Source organism: Megalops cyprinoides, chromosome 2 (genome assembly GCF_013368585.1).
Source record: "Megalops cyprinoides isolate fMegCyp1 chromosome 2, fMegCyp1.pri, whole genome shotgun sequence".
Classification (NCBI taxonomy): domain Eukaryota; kingdom Metazoa; phylum Chordata; class Actinopteri; order Elopiformes; family Megalopidae; genus Megalops; species Megalops cyprinoides.
Genome location: NC_050584.1, coordinates 44,398,255 through 44,415,206, shown reverse-complemented (window position 1 = coordinate 44,415,206; position 16,952 = coordinate 44,398,255). Strand labels below are relative to the sequence as shown.

At 37.0% G+C, this 16,952-nt stretch overlaps 2 protein-coding genes across 3 annotated transcripts in view; both read right to left on the bottom strand.

Annotated features, from left to right (window-relative positions):
• The window catches only part of LOC118772890 (cAMP-specific 3',5'-cyclic phosphodiesterase 4D-like), a 105,595-nt gene extending 104,722 nt beyond the window's left edge, over positions 1 to 873 (bottom strand). For both annotated transcript variants that reach the window (XM_036521543.1, XM_036521544.1), the window contains exon 1: positions 801 to 873. The gene's annotated coding sequence lies outside the window, so the exon portion shown is untranslated. The remainder of the gene's footprint in view (positions 1 to 800) is intronic.
• A 9,237-nt stretch (positions 874 to 10,110) lies between these two features.
• Positions 10,111 to 16,405, bottom strand: LOC118772963 (gamma-interferon-inducible lysosomal thiol reductase). Its single transcript, XM_036521664.1, has 7 exons — positions 16,214 to 16,405; positions 14,647 to 14,835; positions 14,474 to 14,548; positions 14,059 to 14,148; positions 13,205 to 13,357; positions 12,868 to 12,936; positions 10,111 to 10,618 (listed from the first exon to the last, which is right to left on the bottom strand). The coding sequence occupies exons 1-7, from the start codon at positions 16,352 to 16,354 to the stop codon at positions 10,559 to 10,561; spliced, it is 777 nt and encodes a 258-aa protein (XP_036377557.1). The 5' UTR covers positions 16,355 to 16,405; the 3' UTR covers positions 10,111 to 10,558.
• Between the last annotated feature and the right edge of the window lie 547 nt (positions 16,406 to 16,952).

The window sequence follows — 16,952 nt, the reverse complement described above, 5'->3', positions numbered from 1 at the left end:
TGTAGTCGTTGTAAATCAAACATGGCTCTACATGTAATTACAGCATTTAAATTAGGCCCAGGGTTTCTTCTCAAGCTGTTTTCCAGTTTCCTACCTTCAGATCGCATATCAAAGGGGAAATTTGCTAGTAAAATGTGACAACCATTCAAGTCACGAAGTGCAACGGTGAACTTACCCGACAATATCTGAAACGAAGCGTCGCACTGCATCGGTGGCATTAGGTATGACCCCAAAAAGGTCTCATAATAAACTTACCCTTATGACATGGAAATTATTCGGGTTTATGAGCTGCACGTTTTCAAAGTTTTAACAGGTATTTTTCTTAATAAAAATATCAACCTCACATTATTGCTAAACCATCTGCGTTCAAGGGAAACACTAACAAAATCAGCTCGTTGTGAATGCTGTTTGTAGGTCAACTGTGTGTAACTTTCAAACCGAATGTTTAACAACAGATCTAAACATGACCAGTTTGCCAAGAAATACCACGAGCACCTGATTTTAATTAAAATAATGACGCACCGACCTACAACACTTCCTAGAATGCGCCCATTAATGGATTTTGCTCATAATTGTGTCTTGTACCAAAGCCATTTTTTCTATTAAAATGTAAACAGTTTATCTGGAGAGCGTCCCAAAACAGCAGGTATTTTACAAACTTTAAGTTTGCTAAAATAAAATAAAACCATTCAACTTCCTATTAGCTGGATATCGGAATAAGTATGAGGATTTACACTAAATCTGAATACATTTTGAAACACAGCGTGCATTTTGATTAATTTACCACGGCGCATTCTTACCAGCAATTTCAGCCTCTTTTTCGGGTTTGATTAAGATCCTGTGTTTACAGTATAAGGCAATGCTGTATCAAAGGAAACTGTAAATTCAAAAGCTTAAGAAACTAATGAAGTCAGATTTGTTAATCTAACACTGGACGGAATGCCACTTCAGACTTCAAACTCTGGACCCACGCAGATTTCGTTGAGTGACGTTGATCTGGTCACGTGCCAGGGTAGGTTTGTGGATGTCAATATAGTAAACGTGCCACGCTGAGCGGGATGCCCTGTCAAGCGAAAAGGAAAGTAGCCTAGCAACTGACGAAGCTAGTAGTTTTGCAGTCACGTATTATGCGCAGTTTATTGGATACGTTTCATTATTTGTGTAAAATATGTTGACTAAGTGCTTAAGCTGACGATGTACCTTAAGTACACATTAACATAATTTTGACTACTCCACTTTCACAAGTGAGAAAGAAACTGCTCTAGTCCTCTCTGGGCCGTGACATCATTACCACAAATAACCACAATCAATATACGCAATTAATTTTTGTAATTAATTTAAAAATGAAAATCCATCATGCACATTTTTTTTGTTTTCATACACGTTTTTGTTTTCATTCGAGTGCTATTGTAGGCTAACTTCAAAAACAAGACATTCAACTGAATGACTTGTCAAAAATTCAGTCATAATAATTAACTGTAGAAGGTTTCAATGAAGCCTGTACCAGTTGCGGTGTGAAATGCTGTGTTCACTTACATGGAAAAAGATGGGTGCATATTTACTTTTGGTTTGGTGACCACATATTATAAATTGAAGAATTACATCAGTACTAGCTGTAGCATGGAAATGCAGTGACATGCATTGAGAAATCTCTGTACCTGGAAGAACTATGTGGTTTCTTTGGAGTTACTGCATGTGCTTAAATTTTCACAACAACCATTCAATGTGGAACTGAACAATTACTTAACTTTGAGGTTTTGGCATTCAGTAGGTGTCTTGTCAGTGTTTAATACCCTCAAACAAATCCACAATAATCAACAGATTACAAACAAACCCCTGCAAAAATCAAAGTGCTAAAGTAGTAGCTCTGTCTTTTCTCAGCTCTGTCTGTCCAAAACATGGCATGTATTTTAAACTCTAAGTTGTGAGTGGTTTGCACACATGTCAAATCCAACCACACCCACTTTCTTACGTGGCTGGGACTTTTTAAATAAATTAAATGTGCCATGAGTAAATTCTGTTGGCTAACACCTCACTCTAATGTGAGTGAAAAAGTATTTCTTTTCACAGCACAGGAGTTAACACCTCCTTACACTCAGATAAATCAAAAAGAAACAGTAAGTGTGGCTTTTCACACAGTGCCTTTTCTCTAAATAAAAACTTGTGTAAACATCCAATGCGTGGAATACAGAAAGCAAGTGCATTGAAAAAGGGCAGTGTCTGAAATGGTAAGGCATATCATGTTGCAGGTTTAAGCAACACTTATCTTGTGGAGAACATACATTTTTCTGTTTATGCTTACATTTTACAGGTTTACATTTTGAGTTGAATTATGTCTTTGTAGGTTTCAGCTGATATTATTTTGGAGGATAAAGGGCAAATGGAGACTCCTCGTTCATCTTGTTCTAAAAAAGAAAAAAATACATTCATTCTAAGTATTTGCATTTCATTAAGTTTCACATATTAAAAGTACAAACCTGTTGGGGTGCATTTTTCCCAAAAATATTAATCTAAACAATTGGTATAATAGGCAGTAATTGCAATTTGGGGATTCTACAAGGACAAGGCTTACTACTGCACAGGGAATCATCTTCATAGTCAATAAAGTCTCTTAACATGCTGTACCCAGGATAACTAACTCACCATTGGCACATCATCCAGCTTCTCAAAGCGTGGCCTCTTGGAGCTTATGGCTTTTGCAATTGCAACTACCAGCAGCAGGGCTAAAACTATGAAAAAGATACAGAGGACTGCAACCAGGCCAGGGTTCCTTGCCAGGTCTGTACTGTTTTGTCCACCTAAACCATTCAACCATTGGACAATATAAAAAAGGAAAAACAAGCATAAAATGGCACATATCAGAGGTAATACATCAAACTTCACCTCATCAGTCAACCTGCTATGTTCAAATGTATAAATGGCTCAAAAATGAAAGACTATGCCATAGTCTGTAGATGTTCAATACTTTTCAGAACCAGCGTAACACATTCTAAAAAACGGTGACAAGATTATTATCCCTATGGTACAGACATAATTTAACATTAAACAAGAGTGGCCTTTTTTGTTAAAGGACACTTATCTGTCAAAAAATAGTATTTAAAATCCTATCTTGAATATGTACCTGTGGTGGACATTATGTTCCCATGGGCAGAGGTAACACTGGAATTTGTTGTTAATGTAATGACAGTTGACAATGAGGTTAGATGAGTAGTTTCATTTACAAAGGAGTTATTCGTGCTGGTGTGTAAAAGACCTGTAGTTGTCAGTGTGATGGTACTGGAACTGGAGTTTGGTGATGTTAAGGACTCTGTTGTAGACACTGTAAGAGAGGACTCCTTTGGGTGTTCAGAGCTACCAGAAGTTGTGTTTGGTAGTGTACTCTCTGAATGCTTTGTACTAGAACTTGCCACAGCACTAGCTAGTGTGCTTGAAACCGAACCAGTGGAGTGAGTCGCTATTATTGTTGCTAGAGTCGGAACAAATCTGGATGTGTCGGTTCTTGCTTGAGGCTCAGTTGTTACTGCAGCTGTGGATGTCCCTGTTAGGGATTAAATGGAAACAAATACAATTTAAAGCTCAGTCAATAATTTATTGCTGAAGTACACATTTTCAATAAATTGGGTGCTTCATCATAATTTCATAATAATTTACATGCAGTAGATTAACAGCATATCCACTCTAAACACTATACAATGATATTCATTTTTTTTCAATATAGTAACAAAAAGGATCAAATAAACAAACAATGTATACAATGCTAACGTAGTGTACATTCATTACAAAGGACAACAAGAAGCAAATCAACAGCCTTGAAAATGATAGAATCACTATTCAGGCATGCTGCTTATAATTTTTAAAAAAGACTCAAAGAACAAAACAAGTAGCTAGCTGAATATATTTTCATTTTTAAGATGGTTAAGGCATTTTAAACACATTTGAAATGCGTGACTAGACAGCTAAATGTGCATTCAACAACTTTTACCTCTTAATGACTAGCTCAAGGACTAAAGCAAAAATAGATTATATCTGTTTTCGCTGAGCTTGTCTGAGCGCTGTTCTGCACCAGTTCTTGAAATTTGACTCTAGAACTGCTTAGGGAAACAGCTTGTGATACACCCAGCAATTGTCCTCACCAGATGGTGTATATTGAAGTTTTAGTAAAGAGCCATATATTTATCAACAGATATTTTAAAACTATACACCTACAGGGGAAAAAGCTATAATAGGCAATTCTGATGGGGAAAATGAACTGGATTGTTGGTGGTATTGAATTAAAGCAGTTCATTTAACATTGAACTCAATGGTATGAGGCAAGTGATATTAAAAAAGGAGACATTGAGAAGGTTGCTACATTGGGCAATGTGATATTAAAATGCATGTATAACACATTAGCTATTGTGAGAATACATTTGGGAGAACATGCATCCCTGAAAACACAGTCAGATGTATATATTTTCAGTCTTGTGGTAAGGAGGAGGTTGGATTTCTGTTATTAGGTGAAAAATAATGTTTTCATTGTGCCTAACTGATTCAAAATCACAGCTTCAGAAAAACTCTTAACACTTTTGGAATGCATATTAAATTTTGAATTGGCGATTAAAGGACAACTGGTCATAAAATTAAATATGATATGTTTTATATGATTTGCCATCTTTGTTTGATGTGATATGATTTGCCATCTTTAAGTGATAAGAGAGTGATCCACAATAAGTTTCTCACGCTTCTTCCACAAACTCAGATGCAAATGTTTTGACAGGGTTTTGTATTTTTCAGTACCCTCTCATGAAAGGTTCTGGCCAGTAGTGGGGATGGCTTGTGTCATCCACTGAAGGAGATGTCTTGGGTTATAGGCTTACAGGATGTGGTTCAGAACGCTGACTTGGGAAGGTATGCGTATATACTTATCATAAAAGATATTAACTTTACATTTCAGATGGCAGTTTTCCTTCAGTCTTACATAGTATGACAATCCAATTCATGCAGGCGTTGAAGTGCCACCTGCAGTTTGACAATAGATGAGGCACACAGTTTCTTTACCACACTAGCTGTCTTGAAAGCTGCATGTAGAAAGGAGTTAAAGGTACAATGACAAAATTTTATTAAGCCGTAATCAGGTGAATTTTACACTATGGCAGTCAGGCATATGGGTTTGGATGTAAAACATAGTTTACACCAGGGATGGCCAACCTGACCCAGCATATGGGCCAGAATTTACCATTATCACTGTCAAAGGGCCACAGTCTGGCATTGTATTACATAATTATTTATTTTCTACAGCATATTAAAGAATATTCTTTAAGCTTAAAGTCTGTGCATTCACCTGTCAGTCTTTGCAGTGAAAAAATACTCCCTACATAAAGATCTTCCTGACTTCAGTATTCATTTGGAGAGGAGTTGGGTCTGACATGGCAACAGTAGTGAAAGCTGGAAGGGGAAATACAGTATGATGATGGGTGTAAAAGCATTGCAATTTCCCCATGTTTCATCACTATAGAAAGTATGGGACAGATGAAGAGCTCTTGTAACATTTCAGATTTTAGTATGACCACAGAAAAAGCAGGGAAATCTATGAGTGTATGCTTATACTTGTGTTTTGCCATTCATCAGGGCAGGAGAAAGTAGAACTTTTTGTCATTGCCATTGTCTCTACAATATGTCAAACTGCCATCTATTTTGCTGTGAAAAACAATGAAGCAGTTCGCTGGTAAGAATGAAGGTTTGTATAAACGGTCCTGGTTGATTGCTTGAGGGTGCTGTCTATGCAGAGCCTGCAACTTTGCCTCAGACAGTTGTAATTCAATTGCTTTACAGCTGGAGGGAGCTATTGGGCCTGTGTTGAGATAATGGCTGCTGGTGTGATAGCACTTAGGTACAGGTACATAAATAATCTGGGTAGCTCACACATCATAACAATGTACGTTTTTGTTTTATGTAATTGGTGAACCCAAGACTCAGGAAGAATTTAATGAGAGTTTTAATGTTGTGCTAATACAGTATGTTTGCCTACTTCTATGCTGTGTTTCCAAAACTCTGCTCTAGGCCTTCCCATGTTTGTTGGTTTGTTTTTTGATCAATCAAGATTATTAAAACATACATGTAAGTGCTTTTATAATAATGCTTTTAAACTAATTTTTACCAGGAATTAAGATACATTTTACTCTAATTCTGAGGTGTTTCTTTTCCACTTTAAGTAAAATAATACAGTAGATATGGATTTCTGTACAATCAAAGTGTGAACATTGCATTTTATTTGGCTATAACAGTACTTTAATTGGCTTGTAGTCCAGCAAAGGGATCACATCTAGTCCTGGGCCAAGGTTGTGGACCCTCCATGTGGACATCATGACCAGAGAAAAGAAAGGGGGAGATGGGGTGGTGGAGGGATGTCGTGACCAGCTGATGCAGAAGGGAAGTGGTACGTGTAATTTTTATAGTTGTGGACTGGACTCGTTTGCCTAGGTTTGGTTATTTGCATAGGGACTGTCTGTAAATTCTCCTCCCAAATCTTTGATTGGAACGTCAATAATAATAATAATAATAATAATAATAATAATAATCATCATCATCATCATCATCATCATCTGTGATAAATATCAGTGTTGTCTTATCTGTATTGTTTTGTTTTTCAAGAAATAAGGGTTAATGTGTACATATTGAATTGAAATAATATATGTAAATAAATTAAAACTAAGCAAGCAAACAAATTTAACCCCTACAAAGTACATAGCAGAAGATAGATGCATGGGATTAGCTTGTCCTCATATGATATTCTTTCTGTGTTACACAATAAATCTATTTAGGCCTATTGAGAGAATGTCATTTCATAAATCCCATACTGGGAGGAGCAGTCACATGTCGCTAATCACTGATTTATATGAATCAAAAAACTTTGATTTCCAAAGTAAACTGCTCATATTCGCTCAAACATATGACTCCACCCGTTTTACAGGTCACACAACTTCACTTTCACATGACTAGTTTATGCACTGGTCTCTGTTCTTGTATTCTTTTAGTTTTATATGCCAATCATTCACTTGGATTATCAGTTTCTTAATTTTATATCTGCAGACAATACAGGTACCCTGTACACAAATATTTTACACTAGTGTTTTGCAAAATAATAGCAGTTTAAATGCACATATTTACTGTAACAGAGCAAATTTGGCTAGTGGAATGAACAAAAACCAGCATACAGAGCATCCAATAGTTGAATCTGGCACACCTGCCCTAACCTGTATTATAAGACAATGCCATCTACACAATTGTGTCTCAATCCTATTCCTGAAGACCCAACTATATATGCTATTTACAAATGCAACTGAACTTGGGTAACTAGGCTTGATTTTGCTGTTAACTGAATACTGATTTGAAATTTGAACTGTTTTTACAATCGAACATTTAAAAGATTTTTTATGGAAATACATAAAAATAAAAGTAGAGATATTTCAGAAATGTTTTGCTAGTGAATATAACACATTGGAAATAGATGAGTCAAATGAATGTTCATCCTTGTGTTTTGTTGATGATGCAGGTATTAAAAGTTGAAAAAAGAACACCTTGAGGTTTGTCATTTTTACACAAACATTTCCACAGATTATAATTTTTCTTAACAAAAATGTGAGGAAAAATAATAGTCAATGTATCATGTGAAATCAAAATCAGCCTTCTCTTGACCACATACACGAAATAAGCCTTTCTCAAACTTCTTTGTACTGGGGCCCAGTCATGTCAGACTTTGGGGTTACAAGCAAGAAGTTCAGTCAAGGGGGCGGGGACCTGGCGAGTGACAGAAGCAGCTAGCACAATTTGACTGGCACAGTGGCAGGGCTCTGCGGACTGTCAGTTTCCTCGTGGTCCGCGACTCCGCAGACCATAGTTTGAGAAACGCTGCACTGAATCATTAAAAGTAGTTGGACCACAAACCAGCACACTTTCTAGGTCAGTAGAACTGGGTTTGGGAAACACAGATCTGCATTCAGCAAATGATGTCCCAATAACCACATTTCAAAATTTTAGATGAATTGGCCATGAATTATAATATAAACTGACACTTTAATGAAAACACCGTGGAAGTGAAACATTGTTAAAGAGAACTAGGTATTTCACATAAAATTAACTTATCAACTCAAAACATTCTGACATTTTCATCAAACAGATTATTGAAATGTCATGTTGAGCAATGAAATGCATGTTTTAAAATTTCTCAAATTGCTGAAACTTAATAAATTACTTGTATGTAACTGACAACTGACAATTGGAAGCTCTTTACAGATGTCCTGTGACCGTAATCTGTTCTTTTCTATTTTGCATATTTTTGCATTTGGCTGCTCATGTCAGTTGAGTTCACTTCTCCCCTATATGCTAACAAATGAGAAATGTCAGATATTTTAGCATTTTCTTACCTCGAGAGGCTGTAAAGGCAAAAAGTATGGGCAGAAACCACGCAGTACACATCCTAAGAGCCATGATGCCTGCGATTAATAGCTTCAGGCAAAGTCTCTCCAGCTGATTAAACACAGCAGGTATACGTTTCACATCCTCCAACCCAGGATGTAGCCAAATGACTAATGCAATGGGTGTGCTCTTTTTCATGTTGAGCCAATGAGCTGTCTGGAGCAGGCCAGCTTCTGTTTGACCAGGCATATTTGCTCAACAATGAAAGGGCATATGAGCAAATGCTTTCCTAAAGTCCAAATGTAATTGTAGGCTTGGTGTTTGTGTTCTTTATGAGATAAGATACAGCAAAGACACCTAGAATTCCTCCAACCAGAAAATTCACTGTGCACAGGTTACAACAGTAAAACCTTATTTTCATGTCTTATTGTTGCCTACCATCTTTAGCATCTGACAGCTGCTTGAAATTAGTATCATGTCTACATGGCTAAATGGCATGGCATTCAAAGTTACTCTTTGAAGTTGTCTTCACACATTGAAAAGTTCAGAAACAGCAGAAATCTAGCTGTTAGCCAGACAGCTTATGTTCTTTATAACTAGCTGTGTTCTGTCCATTTGTGGGCTTCAGGGGTATAAAATATTAATGACATGGAATGTTTTTGTTAAAAGTAAGAACTTTGATGGTAGTTTTAGCAGCTGCTAGAATGGCAACAGTAACCAGTTAGCTGAAGTCAATAGCTAAACAGACAGCTTGTTGTCCATTTGAACATTTCTGCTGTATACAAATATTTGGCCACTGCTAACAGTAGTAACCTAGCCAGATGGGTATTGGCAAGAAGCAAGTTTTATGTCAAGATAAATATTTCTTTCTTTTGCACCTTCCATCTGAGGCACAATTATGAACAATACAGAAACATGCTGCCATTCTACAGGAAGTCCTCAAAGCCACCTTTTGTTATCAATTAACTTTCTTCATCTTATGAATTAGCTTTGGTTAACAACTGAGTGCTACTGTGCAACACAAATAAATGATGATATAAATACTTAATTAAAATTATGATTAAATCTTTTTCACAATAGCACCACCAAGCCTAATGAATTCATTTAACAATTTAATTATGCAGTTATTAATTTCTCCATTTTTGGCATTTATTTACTGCATTTTCTTTTTTTAGGTTTGGTCCACCAAAAATCCCTTGCCTGGTGTGGTTAATCTGTGCTACCTGAGATAGTACATACCTTTTCACCCAATTGCCAGAACACTTGTACATGCTACCTGCACAATTGTTCCTAGACAGTTCTCAATGTGTGAACATTAGTAACAATTTTGCAAGATACTATAGCTATTGTAGTATTACTGTATAGTATAGCCAGCTGGTTACGGTAGCAGTTAATAGCAAGTGAGCTACTAATCTCTCGAACCAGACCCATGTCTTTTCTGAATTTTTTAATTTCTGAAGTCTGTTGGATATTTTCATCTCTCCTATTGTCAGCGCAACCTCACAGCTGACCAGGTTTATGGCAATGTGAACCCCGCCTCTGACCAGGATTTTCTAATAGAAAGACATTTGCAAGTACAGTATAATCACTGGGTACATAACACTTACCTGAATTCTGTCAACTTTCAGCATTGAAGAAAATCAGCTCAAAAATTAAAGTATATATTTATTGACTTTTATACATATTATTTGCTTCATAAAAACAATTTTCATAAAAGTTTTCCAAACCTAATTTTGCAAATTATGTACCTGCCTCAAAAAAACCACAGAAAGTTTTCAAATGACTGTGGACAAAACTGTGCTTTCCACATCTGCACTCCGTTAAACAGCCGATAGAGTCCATGGTTAAATCTCACATACGTAACAGTTGTCATTGGTCAAGATGCACCTCAAGACACTTCATAGTAGTGAATGTTAAAGATAGAACTGTCTTCAAATGCCAAAAAATGTTGTTCCATTTCATAAATATGTCAGTTAAAATGGATACTGACAATAGTGTACATATTGAAGTGTCTTGGTTAGCAAAAGAAAAGTGATTTTAACATAGGTGTAACAGCAGAAATATGAAATACGGTACTGTGCATGAATAGCTGACCCAAGAGTTAGTCACGATCTTGTGATCTCCATAAAACACAGTCCTTAGCCCAAAGAATAAATGCATTGCTTTAGCAGTAACTCCTGTCAAGTTTCTTCAGTGCTCCTGTGCAGGCTGGGGGTTTGCCTCCCTAAATGGAAGAAAGAAAGCAGACAATGCCATATAGAATGTGATGTTACAGTGTAATCCTTAAAAAAATTAGCATAAAATTATTTACTTTTCATTTGAGAAACAATGCAGAGGACAGTGTCAGTTTAAATCTCAAAACTTGTTTGGATGAATCCAGATTTTTTCCAAAAACATGTACATTTTATCACCTTAACATGTAGGAAAGATGTACATGCTCCAAATAATTTAAGTATGGTGTACATTCATACTTGTGACTTTTTTTGGAATAATAATGTGTAAAGGTACAGCACCAGTCGAATGCAGGCACACATGAATGGATGCAAACCCGGATTTTTAACTAGGTTGGTGAGCTTAAAATAAAAACACCTAACCATATCTCCAGCCTCTTTTGTGACATAGCTACTGAGGCTATATGAGTGACTGAAAGACCTTATCTCCACTGCGCTGTCCATGGCCTGTCTTAACCAGACTGGACATACACATTTTGTAAGGAAGGTCAGGTAACCATCTCCATTGTAAATTTGAGTTCTTCTGAAATAGGCTCACATCATATAGCACCAAGGAAGTGCATTTTCCCCAACGGTCATCCAATATGCTATATTTTCATCAATGTATTGGATGATTTCAAAAAGAACATGTTATTAAAAAGCAGAAACACAATCACTAACCACAGAAATTTGCTCCAAAGTCAATGATGACAGCTAAGTGCTTTAATTTTTCGCAGTACTGTAATGTTGGGTAAATATTAAATGCAATCTGCAAAAATATAACTAGACAAGGTAGCAATTTATCTTTTTGCATTTTCAGTCATTAATTGATCAAGAAGGTACTGTTTTGTGTCTTAGCTTATGTCCTGTATATAATTGTTGGCTACCTGTTTCAGAGTTTAAATTTAAGTCAAGTGGTGGAGCCATGTGTACCTATTTGCACAAACACTAATGTTAGTGTCTTTATACATTATGGTTTACCAGTAGTTATTCATTAGATATGATTATAAGAGCACATATATTGTGATTATATACATTGTGATTGCCTTATTTCATTTATTCTACTTGCAGCAGAAATAATTCAGCATTGTTGCTGTTAACCTGTATCCCTTGTCTTAATTTTCAGCTATAAATAGAATGTTCAAATGAAATTGAATGTCAAACGGGTTTATATATTACTACAGGTGGGGATATGACCACTTTAAATGGAATCAATGATTTACACTAGGGTGGTATAATCCATAATACAGCACATTACCATATTTTCATTTATAAAATGTAATTTCACCTTACATAGCATTCAATAGTCCATGAAATTTTTTTGTATGATGAGTTGTTTGAGGAAGTAAAAGCTGTCTGGGTCACTGACAAACAGGTTCAGACAGGTTTGACTGACAAAGATGGTCACAATTTGTAAGCTAGACTAAAATCAGTCTGCAACCTGTCCTGTGGAGATGAAGCAAAAGTTACTTCTTGATAAAAGTACAAGTATGAAGTATAAATAAGAGCCACTATTCTGATTATTTTAAAACTACTTCTTAAAATAAAAAATAAATAAATAAAACAATCAGCTAAGTGTCATTACCTACAAAAGTAGTAAACCTATATTACACAAACCATACAGAGGCATGTTGGTAAAGCAAGTTTGGAAATTAAAAGAATGAAATGTCACATTTCCCAAAACTATATCCAAGGCTAGTACCAAAAAGGAATCTGTTATTATTTCATAGAGGTAAAGTTAGACCTACCGATTAAGTTTTCACGGTTTGCAATGGCAAGCATAACCAAAATGGCAACTTACAAAGATGTAAAAAATGTATAAAAATGTAAATACCTTAAGTTATTTACCAAAAGAATCAACTGTGTGGAACACCTCACACAATCTGCAGTTTACATTAACAGTGAAACTAGGACAGCTGATAATATAGCTGGCAGCTACCTAGTTAGACCACTGAGAGAGGAAAACATGCATGCATGCATTTGATGTGACCATGGCTTGAATTCAATATTTGTCTCTTAATGTAGTTTTAAAATGGAACATGATAGGAGTGATTGGGACAGTGCCTAAGGACACAGGGCCTCGGCCTTTGGCATTCCAAATTGGGAGATAAAAGGAAAAAAGCACTGGGCATTCCAAATAAAGATGATGGAACATGATGTTTTTTACTACACCATGGTTTTATGTTCTAAACCCCAAATTTGGACTCCAGATGAAAGGATTGATCTGATTGATATTGCTAAGTGTCCTCCTCCTGTCACTCACCTTATACGTGCTACAGACCAGGCTGAAAAGAGAGGACATTGCCTTGTCTTGCAAGTCCTCTGTGTGTTGCTGTAGGGATACAGAACATAGCATTAACACATGAGGTATGAAAGAAATGATTCTGGCACATGAATACTGCTAGAAGCACACCAGTTTGAGAAAGCAGAAAAAGAAACAATTTCCTTATTATGTAAATAGCTCATTTGGGACTGTAAGGTCATGAATGTCCTTGTAGATAGGTAGGTATTATCAACGCACTTGCAGTGGATGCATGGGAACCTACCAGCCTAAGAAAAAAAATAAAGGCTGGAAAGATTGTCTGTCCATCAACTCTTACCCCATTGATGGTCACCCAGGGCACATATTGATGGGGTGGTGTGAGTGCATTGGTATTCAGTGCGTTCTCATGCATCAACTTGTTCCCCAAGTCTCCCTTCACACAGGACATAACGGTCTCCCACTTCACCGATGGGGCATACAGCTGTAAACACTGGCACAAGACAGCACAGATTTAAGGCCAGCACACTTCATTTTCAACATGACTCAATGAGAAATTATAAATTCCAATTATAAATTCCATTATAAATTAGCACAACTACACCTTTAAGGCCAAAAACTATAACCAAAAGAACAAAGACAAGTGCAAGAAATGTATTACTTATTTCAATTTATGCACATGACAGTGGAAAAGCTTAACACGGTCGTACCAAATGACATAAAGTCAAAGCATTTCACTCGCTTTTTAGTTAAGGTTTTCTACTGGCCTCAGTAAGTCTGAATGTACATATCTTTACAATTTAAGCTTTTAATTACCATAAACTGACTAAAGATGTGAATGTGTATGCAAAAGGAAAATATTTTAAGCATAAAGTTCTTTCCATGTTACACCAAAAGCTCAATATGCATTTACAAAGACTTTCTTATGAATTTTATCTTCTGGTCATGATCCGATTTTGAAGCCCTTAAACTACAAAGATTTTTGACTTTATATTCATTTCATTTCATCTTTGAGCTGGGTTATCAAACAACCCCAGAACAAGACACTCATGGTCATCACGTCATCCCAGTGTTTCCCAGTCCCATGGCTATTCTGATTCATTATGAATTAATAATCAACACAAAGTAGCTACATGACTTTGATGGAATAAACAGAGACACCGCTTCACAAAAAGGCAGGTACTTGCCACTTACAGGCTGGGCTGCACTGAGGACATCTGAGGATGACTCCATGCAGAAAATGATCGGGAATGCTGCGTCATCTGTAACATTCATAATGCAGGTCTGTGGAGGACATGCCAAACTGTTTAGAGCTCTTACAAAAACAGATTACCAACAAACCCATCAGAAAAAATGATTATTTCCACATCATTTCAACCATGGTTTGTGTGTGTGGTGGACCCCCCCCCCCCCCCCTCAAATACTGAGAAAACCTAATGAACTAACTACACTGTAATGCAGCATTTACATGAACGACAACAGTATCCTCCACCCCCCACATGTTCAGATGAAACCTACAGGCCTGATTTCAACAAATAACAAGTTATTCTACCATGTTTTATTCAATAGGAATACCATTCCCTGGATATCCGCATTCAACTGCTGTCACCTCAATCATGTTTCCTTGACACTCTTCAGCTCCATGTTGACACTGGAACTCATACTTTCCTGCATGCTCTTCCTCCTGCAAGAAAACAAGACAAACATAGTTTTAGTACACCAGAAACAGATCACAGACAGAATGCTCTTAATGAACACATATTGGCCCCACACCTAGCCTACCTGTGCATTACCAAAAGGCACCAGCTCCACATCCATAATGTCCATCAGCATGACCCAAGTGGGGAAAAGCTGCCTCACCAGGAAGCCCCTGCAGCCGGGACATAGGCTCTCATAGTATAGGCCCACCACCACTTTTGGGACGGCTGGGTCTGGCTTGGTGGCATTCAGCTCCAGACACTGCTTCTGAACCTGAAACAAAAACAAGCTGGGAATCACATCATATCACATGGCAAGATACATCCTCTCTGGCTCAACAGGGTCATCAGAAAACAGAAGCAGGGGCTGGGGGGGGTTTAAGTGAAAGACAACAGTAAGCTTGTTTTACTGACGGACTCAACTGTCACACTGAAATAGCCAGGACTGAGTGGAACAAAACCGGCTCCTCATTATCTGTACTGTATTCATATACAAGCATTGAAGCTGGAAGGATCAGATGGGAAAGGTCAGTAATCAGTACAACACATCTGCTCTGCTGAATGAGGAACTGAATTGTAAACAAAGCTTTGAACTCCAAGCACTTCACCTCTCACAAAAAAGTGAAAAGAAATTATTGCACCAAATAAGAAGTATGAGGTGTTAGGGTATGTGTAGTTATATTCACAAAAAAAAACTACTAGTTGTAGTGCATGTTTTCTGACAACAGGTATGGAGGGAAGGAGATATTGGCAGGTTGGTGTCACATGCTTGTAGAAAATTAAGAACCTCTGGTGTTCTATTAGGAATGCATGACTCTCATTTGTAAGCAGGAACAAAGTGATCTTTGAGAACAAACAAACCAATGCCCCCTTCAGGAGAGTGTATGGCATGAAAACATGACCTTAAAAGCAGGGCTGTCACATATGAATCTTGCGTGCTCAAATGCTTTATTAGATTCGTTACAAAATCTTAAAGCTACCAGAGTTTTGAAACCCTTTAAAAGAGCTGCAAAGAGTACCCGGTAGACTAAAAGACAAAATGAGCTCCATTTCTTTAAACAATGACTTTACCATTTCAGACAAAATTCATACTGCAATCATACTCGAAAGCGAAAGCATTAAGTTGTCAGCTGAACAAAAACTATGTAAATAAGAAAACTGTAATTCCAAATACAGATTTGTAATTGTAAGTAAATCTTACTTCCTGTGTCCTACACTGGAATATGAAAACCTCGTGTCTTACTATGTGCTCAAAAATAGATCTGTCCAACATTTAACACTCGATGCTTTGAAACAATCATGCATTGCGGGTGGGTAAAATATTGAGGCATTATGGAAATTAATGTAAACACACTTAAAAGAGGATGAAAAACTTCTTTGGCGAAATGTAATGCAAATCAAAATTAACGCAATCAATCACTTCTGCTATGCTCCAAGAGACCTGCAGGGTGTATCAACACTAAAGGCAATTGTTATGGAATCCATGCTGGTTAGCTATTGCTATTTATATACACCCCAACACTTCCCCAAAACAAATATTTCAGTACGACTTGTCTTTTAATTTAGTTAATTTAGACAGTCTAACTATTTTAAGTGACCAAATAATACCTACCCCGGTCAGATAATCCTCCAACAGTCAAAATGCAACTTACCTTGCATTCTATTGCTATTTCCAGAGTCTTACACCACTGAGATGGTGGGTAATGGCAAGAGGGTTTGGGTTTTGATTTGCCGTAGCATTTTTCTGAGGTCAGACAGATAATGGCACACACAATGAGCGTGTAAGCCTTCATATTCCCCTTTTCACTCACAACTAACTGAATCAGTGCGAAGTTCTGTCTTGCGCTCAGTGATACTTATAGTTGTTGTAGCTCCACCCTTTCAGCGCGCCTTTCCTGTTCATATGCTTGCACTTACAATCAGAACCATGACGTTTACAAACCATAGACATCTCTATCCTAAAACATCTAAATTATATATTTAAAAAAAAAAACTTTCCTGACAGCAAAGTTGCTAAACTAAACAATGTTAAGACTTCCAGTGCCACTAATGAAGGGCAAACAAATATATTCACCGCATCAGTTTTAGCGGGGGTCCTGCACATCAGACACAAAATCTGAACATATAATCTGCATGGCAACAAATTACTCGTGTGTCACGGTGACAAAGTTCAGGCGCTCTGCAGCATTTTCTTTTCCTCAGAAATGAAGTCAATTCAGAATGTGAAGCAGGAGATGTAAGACTCATTCTGGTATGTTGTGAATATTTTCAAAAAACTATTCTTTTAAACTTTACCTCTAACTTGACTGATTAATAAGGAAGCCCCTCCTTTCTCAATTAATGATTCCTTCCCGTATTTAGAAGTCAGTCATATGAGTCTCATGCTGGAGG